Here is a 16,795-nt window from a genome sequence, read left to right on the forward strand (position 1 = left end):
TAAGGAAAATAATAAGATTTGTATAGTTTAAAGGAAAGTTAAATGCTTAGTTATAATCTAACTAAGGATGTTTAAAATTTACATAATGAAAACTATAGTAGTCTGGAAAATGAGATCAAAGACCATGTTGCAACATCAGACAATAAAAACGTTATTTCTTGTTGCTGGAGATTCAAAACCAATACTGTGAAAATTCCTATGCTATTAAAGCAGACATATCTATTTAATGCAGTACCCACCAAAAATAACAACAGCATTCCTATCAAAGGTAGGAAAACAACCTTAAGATTTTATTGAACCAGACAAGATCCAGAATAGCGATTTCAATCCTAGGCAACAAGAGTAAAACAGGAAACATCAAAATCTCAGACTTCAAGATATATTACAAAACTACAGTGATAGAAATGGCATGGTACTGGCTACAAAAACAGACACATGGATCAATGAAACAAAAAAGAGGAGGCAGAAACAACTCTCATCACATCCATTCATTTGGCCTTTCAGAGGGAAGTGAGTGATATTGGCTGATGGAAAGACAGACACGTTAACAAATGATATTAGGACAACTGTGTACACCCATGAGACATTTGACCCTAAACCCTGTTTCTCAACAAGTGAAAATATACAATAAAAGAGGATCAACAGCCTGGGCTTTAATACAGAAGCATTGAATCTGCTGGAAGATGATATAAGTAATGACTTGAGGACATATGGGGGCAAAGACTTTTTGAACAGAACCCCCATTGTGTGATAAATTACATCAAGAAACAACAAATTGAAATTTTCTGTGTAAAGAAGCAACCACAAGAGGTAACAGACACTGTGTAGAACAGGAAGAAACCTTTGCCCTGTGCTCATGAAGAAGAAGACTAATACTGACCATATGTGAAGAACTTTAAGAAATAGACCTGCTAAATAGAAGATTCAATCAAAAATGGGCAACTAAAAGAAACAGACAGGTTTTAGAAAAGCAAACAGATAATAAATATACATCCCTGCCTCTGAGAAAAGTGCAAATTATAACAACACTGAGGTCCCATTTTGTCCAGAAACAATGCTTCCCTAAAATCAAATGATACCAAATATTGGTGAGGCTGGGGGAATAAAAACCACTCTACTTTGCTAGTGAAAATGCAAACTAGAACAACCAATGTGGAGCTCTATGTGGAGATGCTGCAAAAAGCTAAAAATAGAAGTTCTGCTTGACTCTGGTCTTCTTCTTCTATCCGTCTTCCAAAACGTGTTCAAGATATCATTTTACAGTGATTGAGGCATACACATGTTTACAGCAACACAGTTGCTAGGCATTGAATTTTGAAAGCAGCTCATATGTCCATCCAGAAAGGTGGCTCACCACAAGCAAATTTTTGCCTCGTAAACCATACTTAAATGGAAATAAAAATTTTAAAATATAAAATGGAGTTTTAAGCTTTTTTGGAGCCAATAAAAAGTGCATAATATATGAATTGCAAACATAGAGGACATGATTCAATTTGTAACTCTGACTAAAGGTTTTCTTAGTGTAAAAATTGAAGATAAAGGGCTGGGGATTTAGGTCAGTTGCAGAAGTGCCTGTCTGGAAAGCACAATGTCATGAGTTCACAACCCAGTACAAAAAAAAAAGATAATTTATACCTTCAGGTATTTCAAGGTGCTAAATTCTGTGTTTGCTGATATCTTAAATTGTAATTGTGTAGAAAATAGAAAATCAATTTAAATGCCTCTTTCTTGCTTTTGCAGTATTAGGTCCTTTCCCATGCTACAGAAGGGCTCTAACAGAGCTACATCCCCACTGCTTATCTGCCTGTTTCTTATTCACATGGTGCTATGCATAGACAGTCACAGGGGGAGAGCCTGTGTCCTGGCGCTCAGGTGAACTCTCCACACTGCCCTCTGAGAGAGGCCACCTAGGAATTAGTCATGATGATGCTATCAGGGTCATGGACTGACCTTAGGCTTCTATGCTCACAAATACTTGGAAGATGTTTCTGTGCTCACAAATACTTGGACGCTGTTTCAGAGCAGAGTGGAATCCTGCTAATGCCAGCCCACATGATCTAATCATCCTGTAGCTGAGCAGTGGTATCTTCTGGCCAGAATGTTTTCTCCCAGTGAGAAGATGTGTACTATGTAGCATGAAAGTTTAGCTCAGAGCCAGGAATAAAATCTTAAATTGCATCCAAGGAATCTTGAGTGAGTTTAATGTTTCCATTTCTCACTTGAAATGTAGAAATACTAATAGCTCACTAATAGCTCTTATAAATTTGCCACAGTGATGAGTAAAATAGCCTGCATAAATTACTTGGCATTGTTAGTTACATGAAATCCTAGGGGATGTAAATTTATAAATAGGTATTTAATGACTGCTTTCTTTCACTCAGTACCAGATTAATCTTTAAAAACAATTAAAATAAAAATTAAACTATTTTCTTGTCTTTACTCTTCAAAGGTTTGCAAACCTTTTTTTGTTTGTTTGTTTTTTGTTGTTTGCCTGCTGTCTTACCATCTTATCTTGAGCCTGGAACACAGCTGATATTCCTGCAGTATTTGCTTAGCCATCCCACTGTGCTCAGCCTGTTACATGGAGACACAGGTGGGGCAACAGGCTGCCACTTGACTTCAAAGCTTCCACATCAGCACCTCAGCCACCCCTATTTACATTGTTTAGAGCCAATTGAAGGGAAAAGGAAATGCTTAGGCAGCTCTGTGCATATCAGCACAAGGAGATAAGGCCAGGTTTAGCTAAGGTGAGTGTAATTGCTCTTTACTTAAGGAGTGTTATTCCACTGGTCCTCTGCACTTGCAGTTTAGGAACCTGGAATTTGGAATTTAACTGTAAATTGTAGCTGGAAACCCTGCATCATCACCTGTAGGTAAGTGTTTTCATAGGATCATCATTCTCTTGAGATTGATGGCCTAAATCTCAGGTATTTAAGAGTCATCTATATCTTTGGAGTCCCTGACACAGGGGACAGAATAAGGTGACTCGAATGAGACATTTACCTTGGGCCTAGAGTTTAAGATCTTTCCGCTATGCTGATCATTCATATTAATAATTTTTAATGTATCTTTTAAAAAATATCAAAATGATTGCAAAAGCTCACCCAGCATAAAATAGTGGTATTTAAAGCAAAAGCTAAATCTATTATGCAAATTTAAAAAAAAAACATAGATAGTGAATTTTTATATTGTGACAATGTTATTTGAAATAAAATAAGACTTAACAAATGTTATTTAATGGTAATAATAATAATAATCCAATAGTATTGTGTATTTTTTGGGTTTCTGACAATAAAGTCAGAGGTGTGGTGGGTAATTAAAGCAGAGTTATAAGACTGTAACTAAATTCATGAGCATGGAAGACAGCAGAGCTGCTGTAGCATGGAGAACGGCCTGCATGCTACTCCTGTGTGTGGATGGGGTGGGTACAGTAGTGCATTCAAATGGTGGACACCTCATAGGATATTTGATGAAGTACATTAATTACTGCAGAAAAATACTCTGTGCGAAGCTGTTTCCTACATGAAGAATGAAAATAGTGAGACTGACAGGGCGTCAGTTTTATCAAAGTTTCAATACACTGAAATAATAAAGATAAATCATGAAAGTAGAACACAGGAATGCAGGACAAATAGAAAAGATATTCTGAAGCTTACCACAGCATGTTCCTTGGAACCTGCGATGCAGGAACATGGCCAGCAAATGGCAGCAGGTTTCAAGCTTGTAAGTGTTCCCTTCCCCCTCTGCTTGCACAGGGCGAGCAGTGATACTGCAAAGGAAACAGTGGAAGAGTCCTTCAGTATCAATCAGCCCCAACAGAAGGTTTCCTCTACTTAGGATTTTAATTTCATATTTGTAAAGTGAAAAGATATTCTACAACTATTGGCCTAGGAACATCACTCTCAGTTCAATTTCTGCCTAGATGAATCCTTCTTGTCATTCTCTAGGGTGGTGTTGGGAGAGAGTTCTCCTCATCTCCAACTCTTGCGTAGTGGGATTGCATGGCAGAACACAGCATTTCTTCAGCTGCTTGCACTCACTGGGTCTTGACCTCACTCTGTATCCCAGAATGTGTGTCTCTTGTCCAGACTTCTTCCCTGAGATCCAGAACCATAGATTTACCAAAGTTACTGCAAGTGTGATGACTGGAGACATGCCAGAATACGAATATATTCCATTTCAGTCTTGATTCCTAGTGCTGGTGAGTTGCTTTTGACTACTTTCCCATTTAAGAAGACATCTCTGCAAATTTTCTGGTGACTGAGATCTAAATGCCTAGCAGGTGTCTTCGATTTTAGTTTTGTTTCTCCTCTCGCATGCAATATGGTAGAAAAGCTTATTTGTTTGGTCTTTACAATATAAACACAGTCTCTCCATCTTTCACTACAGGGGCCAATGGGCTATGGTCATCACCATGGGAGGCACATTGTGACTGTCTAGAAGCATCAGAGAATGTAAAGATGCAGTGCTTCATATTTACTTTGACAGTTGTCCCATAAGTCAACAATCATGTAATAGATATTAACTATCCCTCTAATCCAAATTTTCATTCTGTCTTCCACATTAGGTTTTGGGGATAATGGTGGTATTGGAGGAGGCTCTTCAACAAAAGGGAGAAAGAGGCTATTAAAATTTAGTTTCATGAGAGTGGGTTGTAGGTAGGGAGCAAACTGTTTACTTCAAAAACTATCAGTTTGCAGTCTCTTTTTGCATGCATAACACTTAGAAACAAATGTCTTTTTAGACCATTTGTCCTAATAAGTATTACGAGTAATGGTGGAAAGTAGGAGGCTCACCTTAGCCATAAATATCTTGAGTATTTCACAACATTGCTATGTAAAGTGTCCTGAGAGAACCCCGGTTCGCTCTTCATTGTAGTTTTTTTTTTTTTTTAACAGGATTCTAGATTGATGTAATCCCTAATTTACTACTGTCTTCAAATAGAATGCTGTGTTCGCATTATTTTTTGAAGCATTCAAAGCAAGACTTAAGAGTCAGAAATAAAAATGAAACTTGTGAAAATGTTATGGAGAAAGAAAAAGAGTTACACAGATATCTCAATGTAAACCAGATTTGTAGGTCAATTTAGAAAAAAAAAAAAGCTTCCTTTTTTTGGCTTAAAATTGTGGTGATTTCAGTCCTTGGCTGTTGGCTTCTTGCCTTAGTTTTGGAGAGGCTCCACATCATGAAAAGATGTGGCTGAGTAAGGTTTATTCATTTCTTGATTGAGACATGAAAAAAGGGGTCACCAAAGTTCCATAATCACTTTTGAGGGCACTCTGCTTCAAAACTTATAATCTCAAACTCAAACACATGCTTTAATATTTAACCACATATATAAAGATTGCCATTGGGGGAGAATTCCGAATACAATAACTTTTACAGAGATACCAGAAGGACTTGGTAAAGTCTCAGGACATTGCGTTTGGTAAATTGTCCATTGTTCATCATCCAGAACTAGACTGGGGATATGCCTGGGGCATGCTTGGGACCTGAAGTCTATGCTGGGTATGACTAAGCATTGCTAGTGGTGGCTCCTGAATTTGCCTAAGACTCTGGCCTTGCTGCCATCACTAGAAATTTTCTTTATTCATATTAGGTGGGGAAATCCCCTATCACCACCACATGATATAATAGGGAGCAATGTGAAGCCGAGTATCTTCACTGAGCATCTCAGAATGTCTATTTTACATGAATGCATTGTGCAGAAATATTATGTTAAAGTTTTACCTGAATGTGTCATGCAGAAATACATTAAAATTCACGTGGTCATAGAATAGCAAGCACAAGTCATTCTTTGAGAAACACAGCTTTAAACTTCACAGACAACATTGAGAGAAACTTACTTCTTGGTTCAACTTACTTGAACAAATGTGAAGCCCCGTGTCAACGTCTAATGAAATACAGTTACATTTAGGAAGGTTTGTTAGGCTGTTGTCTCTAGACTGTAAGCTTGATAAGTGGTGAGAGAAGTTGGGCAGACAGAACACTAACGATTGATAGAATTGATTTAACCTCAGTTCTGTCAAACACTAAGTGATCGGATGAAAGCATTTGTGTTCTGGCTTCTATTTCCTCATCTCAAGGGTGTGATAAATGAGATACGTTTTGATCTTCAGTCTCTAAATCCCTTAGATGAGAGGTGTTCCTTGGAACTTCTGGACACTGCTAGTGTATCAGTAAAAAGCTTAAGAACTTATGCAAACACATATCGAGACTGTGAGAATTCTCAAGGATGTGATTTTCTGCTCTGTTTTCCATCATAATTCCTGCAAGATGATGTTGTGAGCCTGCAAACACATTGCACCATAAAAATCAGCTTGTATAATGTCTTTCTTTTAATTGTATGTTTATTGAATATTACATTTAAGTGCTTAGAAAACCAAATATAGTCATGGCTCACCGCTTTCATTTCAATGTTGTTTCATGTGCTTATATTTTACCGCACAGGTTGCAGTGCATGATTGGTTCAAATTTCTTGGCCTCAGACTGCTTTGAAGAATCCTTTGAAAGCATTCTTTCCCTTAAACATATTCACCACAAATGGCCAGCAGTGTGCTCTGCTGTATACAGTCACTTGAGGACCCCAAATGATGGAAGTTCCACCAAGCTGTGCTCACACCACTGGGAGAACATGCCCCCTACAAGTGCTTCAGAAAAGGATGAGACTGGAAAACTTTAATAAATTGTATTTTAGTTTTATTTCAGTAATACTAAAAATCTCCTTGGAACAAACCAGAATTTGAAAGAAAGTAAAATCATTCTTTTTATTTTGGCAATAATGACATATATAAAGAGTCACTTTTTAGACCTTCATAGGCAGTTCAAGGGTTTTTCAATACTTCCATTTCTTTCTTCCCGATTTTCACAGTTTTATTGTCATGTACTTTGAATCAGTTCATATTTTCACTATGTAAATATTTCTAGTTTTATATAGCCAATGACATTCATATGCATGGCCATATTTTACTTTATTGCACTATCTCTATTTGTTCCTTTTGTATTTTGTATAACAATATTGACTGGTAATGAAAAAGGGTCACGCAAAATTTTATTCTCTCACATAGTTCTTGTTAGTGAAGAATCTGGGAATTGTTTAAATTGGTTGAGAATGGTTGGTACTGGGTCAAGAGTCCTCTTTGCATTCTAGCCATGGTGCCTACAAGAGTTACAGTCATTCAGAGGCTTCATTAGTGGCTTTCAAGATAAACCACTTACTGGTTTAGAATCAATTTTTAACTTTATTTATTTTAAAGATAATAAAATGAAACAGAACAAAGCAAATCAGAACACAACAAGGCAAGCAACATAGGATTTCAAAACAAGACAACAGAAAATCAACAGTGGCTATCATAATGTCCCTTGTTTTCTTTGAATCAGCTGTCCATGCCTTCACACAGATTGTTTGGAATTAATTTTGTTGCTCTGTGAACCTCTTCATTATATCGCATCTGCATTCTGATGAGGTGGCACAAGGATTTTTCTGGAGCAAAATACTAAACATAGCCATCTGAAGCCGCATATACCTGTATCTCAACAATTAAACCTTTGAAAAAGAAATTAGGATAAGAATGACATTTGCAAAGGCTTCAAGGAAAATTAAATGCTTAGGAATTAACCTAATCAAGGAAGTGAAAATCTATGCAATAAAAACCATGGGACTCTGAAAAAAGGAGATTCAGGAAAATGATGCAACGTCCAAAAATCAAAAAGTTCTTTCCCTTTCCTGAACAGTCATGATCAATGTTGTCAAAATTGCTATGCTACCAAAGCAGATATATAGATTTAATGAACTATCAGTCAGATACCAGCAGCACTCCTCACAAAACTAGGAAAAACAATCCTGAAATTTATATGGAACCAAAACAGACCCAGATCAGTAATTGCAATCCTAGGCAATAAGGGCAAAATGGGACACATCACAATCTCAGAATTCAAGATATATTACAAAGCTACAGTGATAAAGTAGCTAAAACAACAGACCAGACTTGGTTCAATGAAACAGAATAAAGGATGCAGAAAAAACTCTGGGAACACCCATTCATCTGATCTTTGAGAAAGGGTTGAAAAACATTTGCTGGTGGAAAGACAACCTCTTTAACAAATGGCATTGGGAAAACTGGTTACACACGTGAGAAGTTTGAAGCTAAAGCCCTATTTCTTACCACATAGTAAAATAAAGTGAAAATGGATCAAAATCATGCGTAATGAAAAAGAAGCCCTTAACCTGCTGTAAGGCAATATAGGAAAAAATTTTGAAGACATAGACAGAAAGAATTTTTCAAACAAAACTCCAGTTTAAGAAATTGTATCAAATTGAAATACTTTTGCACAGTTAAGGAAACAACTAACAGAGCAAAAACACATCCTGCTGAATGGGAAAAATGTCTTTGCCATACATACACATATCAAAACCAAGACTAATATTAAAATATTTGAAGAACTTTAATAAATAGACCTTCTAAATAAAAAGGCAATCAAAATGTGTAATTGAAAGAACAATCCTCATGAGAAAAAAATAGTTAATAAATACATAAAGAAATATATATATACATACATATATATATATATATATAACAGAAAAATGCAAATTAAAACAACACTGATATTCCATCATTTTCCACAAAAATGGCTGTCATCAGGAAACTAAATACAAATATAAGTTTATCTATGAGGAAAAATGAACCTTTCTACTTTGTTGGTGGAAATATCAACTAGTACAATCACTATGGAATTCTGTATGGAGAGTCTGCAGAAATCTAAAAATAGAAATTCTGATTGATCCCGCTCTTTCTGCTCTAGTTGTCTTCCCCCAAAGAGTTCAGGACATCATATCACAGTGATCCATGCACAGGCTTGTTCAGAGCAGCACAACTCATAAGCACAAAATATTGGGAGCATCTGGCATATTCATCATCAGTCAATGGATCAGTAGATAAAATAATATAGCATTTATGCACAATAGAATACTACTGAGTCATCAATTGGATTGGGTCATTTGTAGGAAAATGAAGGCATGTTGAGACAATTATGCGAAATAAATCAGAGACCCAATCATAAATATCTTCTTATCTTATATGTGAAATCCAAAGTGGAAATAAATTCAAACCAAAGTATGACATAATAGAAAATAGGGAGATAAATCCTCTGCAAATTGGTAGGGAAACTAGAGATAGAGCGAAGTGGAGGGAAAGGAGGGCAAGAGGAATTAAAAAATAATTAAGATTAGTCAAGTACATGTGCCAGCTTCTCAGAGTACATGTGATTAAGTACAGCAAGTGTACATAAAAACACAACAAATAACAATAGAATCTTAGAAACAAAAATTCAACAAAGTGTTTAATCTTCTTGCCTATTGAGTCACACACTGGTTTTCTTAATCCTGATTGATGACTCTGGTGGATTGGAGAGTGTCAGTGCTACCTAGTCGGAGGGGATACCAGGAGGCAGGAAAGGATGGTGACCTTCTCAGTGGGCAGCTGCAAGTCTGTCTAAGGTACCATCCGGCTTTCTTATGTAAATATCCCCACTAGCATTCTTTTTAACATGATGCTACAGGTGGTAGTCTTTAAATTTTGCTGACTTCCTTTTACTTCTACACATTATAAACTCCATAATATTTTGTTGCAATAATGATTACCTAGTTAACCAGTTATTTAAAAAGTTAAATGACAAAATGTTGTATATTTTTCCTTGGTTACTGTTCTTGGTGTTTTCAAGTCTTCATCTACTTTAATTTTTCTTCTTTTTGGAGAACTTATAACCATTTTGGTTTTGTAAAATATTGATGAAGTGTTCTTTCAGCCCTTGTGTTTCTAGAAGGTGATCTGTATTATGTTTTCAAGTCTCATTTTTCTGAGTACAGAAATTTATTTTACATTGTTTTCAAGATGTTCCTCTTCTTTTCCCTCAAGTATGATCCTCTCTCTCCCTTCCTTCCTTTTCTTCTTTCTTTCTGTGTCTCTTCATTCTTTCTCTTTTTCTTTTTAGTCTTTTTTCTTTGTTTCTCTCTTTTTTCTTTCTTTCTTTTGTTTTTTCTATCTTTCTATTTCTTGTTCTTTCTTTCCATCCATAGCTCTTTATCCCTCTCTCTTTCTCTGAATCTTTTGTCTTTTCTCTTTATGTTTTACTATTTCACCAGAATTATTTATCGGAGGATACTAGATCCTCAGATAAATGGATACCATATCCATTTCAAGTTATTTTTAACCTAGAAAATACATTCATTTAATAAATCCACTGGCGTTTACAACTATTTTCTAAGTTAAATATAAAGCTAATAACTTGACAGCTGTGTAATTTTTATTCACATAACTACAGTTCATATGATAGAATTTTTTTTCACATAATTCTACAGTTCACTGTCTATAAGGTTGGCTTCCCTCTTTCTCCTTTTGTATGAGTCCCTGCAGGCCCAGCCCACCTGCCCAGGTTTTATAAACAAAGGCTTTGTAGTGAGAAAAGGACATCATCAGGCAGCAGGGTCAGGGAAGTAGGACCTCAGACCCATGTCCTCATTGTTGTGCTCCGGTGGGTATCTGCTGAGAAGCTCAGTACTGAAATCTTTTTAGAGAAATATTTGCATAGTTGAAAAATATCTTAAAGATATTATAGGATAAAAAGTATTCCCAGTATGGACCTAATTATGCTCAGACTTTTAATAACATTTTAAAATGAATTTTACAAGACATTATAATGCACACATGATAACTTGTTTGCATTTACTTGTGAGTGTGTGTGTGTGTGTGTGTGTGTGTGTGTGTGTATCAGAGGGTGTGTGTGGATGATGCTTATCTATTTCCAGTTGCAGTTTCAGCGGCCTATGGTGATACTACGATGATCCCGACTCCACGCTCCCCAACTGTGGCTGTAAAAAAGACTTTTAACACCTTAACACCAACAGCAGACGCAGCTAGAGTAGTTTATAGAGCAACAACTCTAGTTACTACTTAGCCTGGTGTCAGCAGAAACCAGGACAGGCTCGAAAGCTGCTCATCCCCTGGGCATCCACCCGGGCATGTCAGATCCCTGACTGGTTCAGTTGCAGTGGGTTTGTGTCTGACTTCACACAAACTATAAACAAACCCCAGGCAGAAGGTGTGGATGATTTTTATGGTCAGCAATATTATAACTTCACTCTCACAGTGTTTCAGCCTAATAACCAACCCTCCCCAGTCCATAGGCAAGTGAGCCTGCTGCACCAGCTGTTACATTCTCAGTTTTCAGATCTGCTACTTGCAAGGAAAGATTTTCTCTGCGGCACCCTATAGAATTCCCTGGTTGAGTGATATGGGAGGAGTAAAGGCCAGGAATATATACCTCTTATGTAAGCCAAATAATATAAATTATGTTTTGAATTAAGAGAAAAACAAAAGAGATATATTCCTTGCTGTCTCCAGCGACAGAAAGACCCTAGTCTGAAAGTCTTGATCTGTGTAGGGGTCACAGTGCGTGTGACCCTCCTGCTCAAGAGGTCCTAGGATACATATGCATTCATCCAGATCAATGTCTGGAATGATAAAAGTCAGGATACTCATCTCCCTCCCTGCTAATGAGAGAAAGAAACATATCCTACTTCACAAGTGTTGATCATCAGAGTTTTCTGTCATCAACATAATGGAGTGAACTTAGTTTAGAGCATCTGAAATCTGCAATTACCAATGAAATTATAAGAATGTTAAGAATAAGCATTAGATGCAATACTTTTTGTAGATTTAGTGACTAAACTTCATAAAGGAGCTTCATAAACTCAAGCCAAAAGAATTCCGAGGTTGAAAACTGTCTTTTTCAATTAACGGGAACTATAGTTTCATAGCAATATGAAATTTTCTGACAACTATTTTTTAAATGAGTGCATGGTTACACTTATCTCTTTCTCTATCAGATGAATTAAAAGATTTCTTAAGACAAGAACCCCTTTGTTAATGCATAAAATGAGCCAGGCATGATTTTATGTTCATGTATTTCTGAATCAACATGGAAAACTGTTTCCCAAATTTCTTCTTTCTAGCATATTGATCCACCACTATCACCTGTCCACAAAATAAAAGGAAATGGCCACACTTAAAAAGAGCCAGAAATAGCCAAATCTTTCAGTATCTCAATGTAACTCAGACCTCTGCGTGACTTTCTCCTAGGCCTCTTCCAAGGTGCTCGCTTTGAGTCTGAACTACTGAGCAACTCTCATTGCAGACTTCTTGACTCCCATGCTGGAAGCTGTTAAACCTAGGTAATTTTCAATAAGTTTCTAATATTTCTATGCTATCCCAAGTAGTCTAACACACCCAGTGTGTATTTTGGTCACTAGCATATTGTGGTTTTTCAAAAAATAGGTAGCTAAATATTCTCTTACAAATATAATATCTTATGTGGTTATGTGCTCTCAAAACACTGAGGCTGTTAGGAACAAATGTTAGGTAAAGTCCATTGCTGGGCTTACTGATTGACTGCAGAAGAACACTCTATTGGAAAGGACTTGGCAGATGGAAAAGTCTGCTTCATCTAGAGAAAGACAGAGATCTCTACTTTTATGACCGTTCTGTGTTTTTAAGACCCTCTGCACTGTCTGCTTAACTTGAACGAGCACTAATATTTCAGCTTCTTAAAGCAGAAACAAAACCCATTATGAGTTTAAATAACTAGAAATACGATAACTTACTAAGAATGAAAGCAGACAGTTCCACACACCTTTGTATATTTTTCCTTGGAAATTAGAAGCTTCCTCAACCCATAGTGTATATTTCTTTTATAGGATGATATCTAGTAATCTTAAGGAAAATTTTGAAATGGATTACACAAAATTATTTAAGAAAAATTCAGAGTGAGATCAAATTGATTAAGAATTAGGATGTTCGTGTCTTCCTTCAGGGAGGTTTTAAAACTTGGTACCTGGTCATCAGGAATGTTATCTTAATCTAATAGGGGGATTGTTGATTTCTACATTCTCTAAAGCAAGTGTTTTTGGCATATAAATTAGGCAGTGTAGTTCTGCAGCCATGGTTTCCCTAGTAAATTTTGTCCTTTTATTCTCCATCCATTATCCAATTTTCTTGGATCCCTCTCCTCAAATCTCAGTAGCTGTGGAAAGCAGGGTCATCTGTGTGCTTGATTCACACTTCCATGGAACTCTTCAGTCCCCCAGCTTAAATGTCCTGGCTCTGTGGCTCATGCACAGGGAGACACTGGGGCTCAGGCACGTACTGTGTTTCTCAGTATCAGGATAAATATGGCTTTGGAAAACAGACTTTGCTTTTGTCATAGAAAATATGAACTTCTGTAGTAGTAGTCACTTTCTTTTGTCTTTCTCTGTGTCTATCATATTTCCTTCTTTCCCCTTTATTTTATTTTTATAATCTTTTTTCTAGCATATTTTATTGTGTAATTCAGTGTGTTGATGTGAAGCAGCCAGCCTATTGTTCCTGTAATATGCACAATCTTTTTAAATCTGTGTTTGTTCATGATCACAGTCCTAGGCCATATAGTGATATGCAATTTTACAGTTTCTAAAATGATCTCAGAGTTTCTGAAGTGACTACTGTGTTTTTGTTGTCACCTCCTTATATTTTCCGTGAAACTATTTTTGGATCTTGATTTAAATAGTTCCTTTCATAGTTCACTGCCCATGCAATTTGCTTCCCTATTTACAGATGAATTTTCATAGGCTTCTCCAGGGCCAGCTCAACTTCTCAGACTTTATAAACAAGGCTTTGCAAGGAGGTCTGTGCTCCATCGGGGAGTCAGGGGCAACAAAATGAGGTCAAGGATCCAGGTCTTCACGGGCCTGTTGCTCTGTGTCTCTGGTGAGAAATTGAACAGCTCCAAAATCATTAAGAGTTGTATCTTTGTAGACTTAAAGTTATACTTTTAAAATGCAATGAGAAATAATAAGAACCAAGTGAATACTAATTGGCAATCTTATTAGTGTCAGCTTTTAAATGCGGTATTTTAATATTTATAAGATAAAGCCTGTGTGTGTGTGTGTGTGTGTGTGTGTGTGTGTGTGTAATTACTATGCATTTCTGATTGCAGGTGTCTGTGGTGACATTGTGATGACCCAGTCTCCAGCCTCCCTGATTGTGTCTCCTGGAGAGAGCGCCACCATTAGGTGTCAGTCCAGTCAGAGTCTTTTATACAGTGGTAACAACAAGAATCTTTTAAGCTGGTACCAGCAGAAACCAGGACAATCCCCCAAACTGCTGATCTACTGGGCATCCACCCGAGCATCTGGAATCCCAGAGCGGTTCAGTGGCAGTGGGTCTGGCACGGATTTCACTCTCACCATCAGCGGCGCACAGGCTGAAGATGTGGCGAGTTATTACTGTTGGCAGGGTATTAGTGCTCCTCCCACAGTGATTCAGCCTCGAACATAAACTTCCTGCCAAGGTCTCCCCACCTGCTTGCTCCCTGTGTGACCCAGGGCTTGAACATTTCCTCCTGCTGCCTGAGAGACTGTGTCTGCCTGATGGATGAGGAAGTCTGAAGAGCTGAGCAGAAGTTAAAGGGCTCTTTGTCTCTGAAGTATTTTGCTATATGAAAATACAGCCAAGCTATGTGTATTAGTTTTGTATTGTTTTATTATAATTAACAAACTCAAATTTTTGAAATGAGAAATTCATTAGCTATACTTGCATAGGACAAAAATCGAATACCAGATTCAAGAACTGAAATAAACATATTGTAAGGTACTTTTCATTTACAGACTGTAAGACAGAATCTATCTCTGCCCTTTCCTGTACCTTGAGTTCCTTTCATTCCTTGACTGGTGATCTTTTCCTTCATCTGCAGAGTGAACAGCATTTCATTTCTCTGAAAGTTGTCCATAGTGACATTTTTCACTGAATATCCTTTTCTGCTTCAACTGTAAACCAGAAAATGTGCTTACCTCCAATGATGAATTTAAGTTTCTATTTAATAGCACATGCTCTTCAGTCTTCACAGTTTGTATTAACTAATAAAATTCTGCGTTTGGTCATGGAGAACGTTGTGCCTCCTTGAAAACAAGGTGCTCACTAGTCTCATTAGTGTGTTCACTTTAAATAGGAATTGAGCATCTAGGTTTCTCATAGCGATACAGGAGAGAGCAAGAGTCTCATATATCATTTATAATTGTTTGAGATTCCTCAAGCACGTTCAGGCTCTATCATTAAATGTGATTTGTTTGTTTGTTTATTTGTTTTGTTTGGTCTTGCAATGTAGTCCAGGCTGGTTTTGATCACTAGGTTTCTCAGACTGGCCTCAAACTTACTGTAATCCTCCTGCTTCAGTATACTGAGTGCTGCAAATACAGGCTGAAATAGTTATTTCCTGACTTCCTTGGTCTAGTTATGACAACAACAGAAGCACGAATGTACTGTGTTGTCCGTGAAGAACACTGGCTGTTGTGTGATGGAAAATATAGTGGTTTTGTTTCTTTTTTTTAAATTTTTTTTTTATCACTACCAGAGATCTACCTAACGACCATGGTCTTGCAAGGCAGGCACTTAGGCTGCTGAGCTAAATCCCAAGCCCCCAATACAGTGGTTTTCTTCCAAGGCCTTATTATCTACTGAGAATACATATGAATTTGAGCACTAGAAATAGGCAATATCCATTAAAGGAAATGTGGACACAGATAATCTGGAAAATCTGCATCCTTCATCCACATGCAGGAGGATGTGCAGCTCACATCTGTTTGGGATGAGAGAAGCTGAGGAAAAAGGGCTTATGGGAACCCGCAAAGTATCAGGGGTTCTGGACCCGTTCTTTAACCAAAATATGGGTTTAGATACATCACTGTACTTTTCTGAAAACATCTTATGAATATACACAGAATGGGTAGATTGCAGCCTATGTAACTTGTACCTCTGTAAACTTTACTGAAAAATAAAAAAAAATATTTGCAGTAGAGCATGGCATCCATTTCATAGATGCTTGGAGTTGAACAGAAAGATCTTAGTGTGTGAATTTATGAATATTTCATGTGGGTTCCCAAGAGTAACTAAGTATTTTCTTAGTATGAATGTAAGTGGTTATGTCTCTCTGAAGTAAATACTGAGTTGGATAATACTGTAAACATTTAGGGAGTTAGAAACTACAAATTCTAAATTCACACAGCTCTTTCTTGTAGAAGTGATTACTATCCTCAGACATTCAGGTGGTCAGGCTGGTGTGTGGTTTGGGACTTGGGTGTATAATTCGCTCAGTGGTTACAGAATTCTCCAGCATCATGGGATCACCTTGTGCTTTAGAACTCTTGAGCATTTTGATGTTATTTAGATCAGAATGGAGTCATGCTAATATCATCACATATGCCAACATCTCTGTTTGCAACTGGAAACGTAACTGTCCTTTAGCAGGATGGATGCATTGTCTGAATAGCCCTTTCTCTGGCATTAGCAGAAAGTATGGCATGGTGAGTAGGAGCTAATCCGTGAGACATGAGCAAAGTCTTATAATGAATTGATTAAAATTGTATGAATGTAGGTAAATTATTTAACATTTCCCAATTTTCATCTTTTCATTTGGAGCAAGAGCATATTAATAGCTTTTATGATGTTTTGTTAAGGGATAATAAAATGCTATATATTAATTACTCAGGATAGTAGCTGGGTATGTAATCAGTGCATGATAAGTACTGATTTTTCTTATTAGATCTACATGCATGGAAACAAATTCCTAGGCAAGGGCTGATTCTGCTTCATACAGAAACCAGAGTAATGTATAAAAAGGAAAAAAAAATCAAAAGCAAAAAATAATCATATTACTCCCTTGCTGTCACTCTTCACAGGTTTCTCATGATGCTTTGAAACTCAGTGTC

At 37.0% G+C, this 16,795-nt stretch overlaps 1 gene segment (V, D, J or C); it reads left to right on the forward strand.

Moving 5' to 3' along the window:
- Positions 1 to 13,656: 13,656 nt before the first annotated feature.
- LOC106027510 (immunoglobulin kappa variable 4-1-like) lies at positions 13,657 to 14,965 on the forward strand. The segment is given in 2 exon segments: positions 13,657 to 13,799; positions 14,029 to 14,965. Coding segments are annotated over 2 exon segments (390 nt in total).
- The last annotated feature ends 1,830 nt before the right edge of the window (positions 14,966 to 16,795 follow it).

The sequence above is a fragment of the Cavia porcellus genome, unplaced genomic scaffold, assembly GCF_034190915.1.
Source record: "Cavia porcellus strain 051 isolate PalLab524CR breed Dunkin Hartley unplaced genomic scaffold, mCavPor4.1 scaffold_18, whole genome shotgun sequence".
In the NCBI taxonomy this organism is placed as follows: Eukaryota; Metazoa; Chordata; class Mammalia; order Rodentia; family Caviidae; genus Cavia; species Cavia porcellus.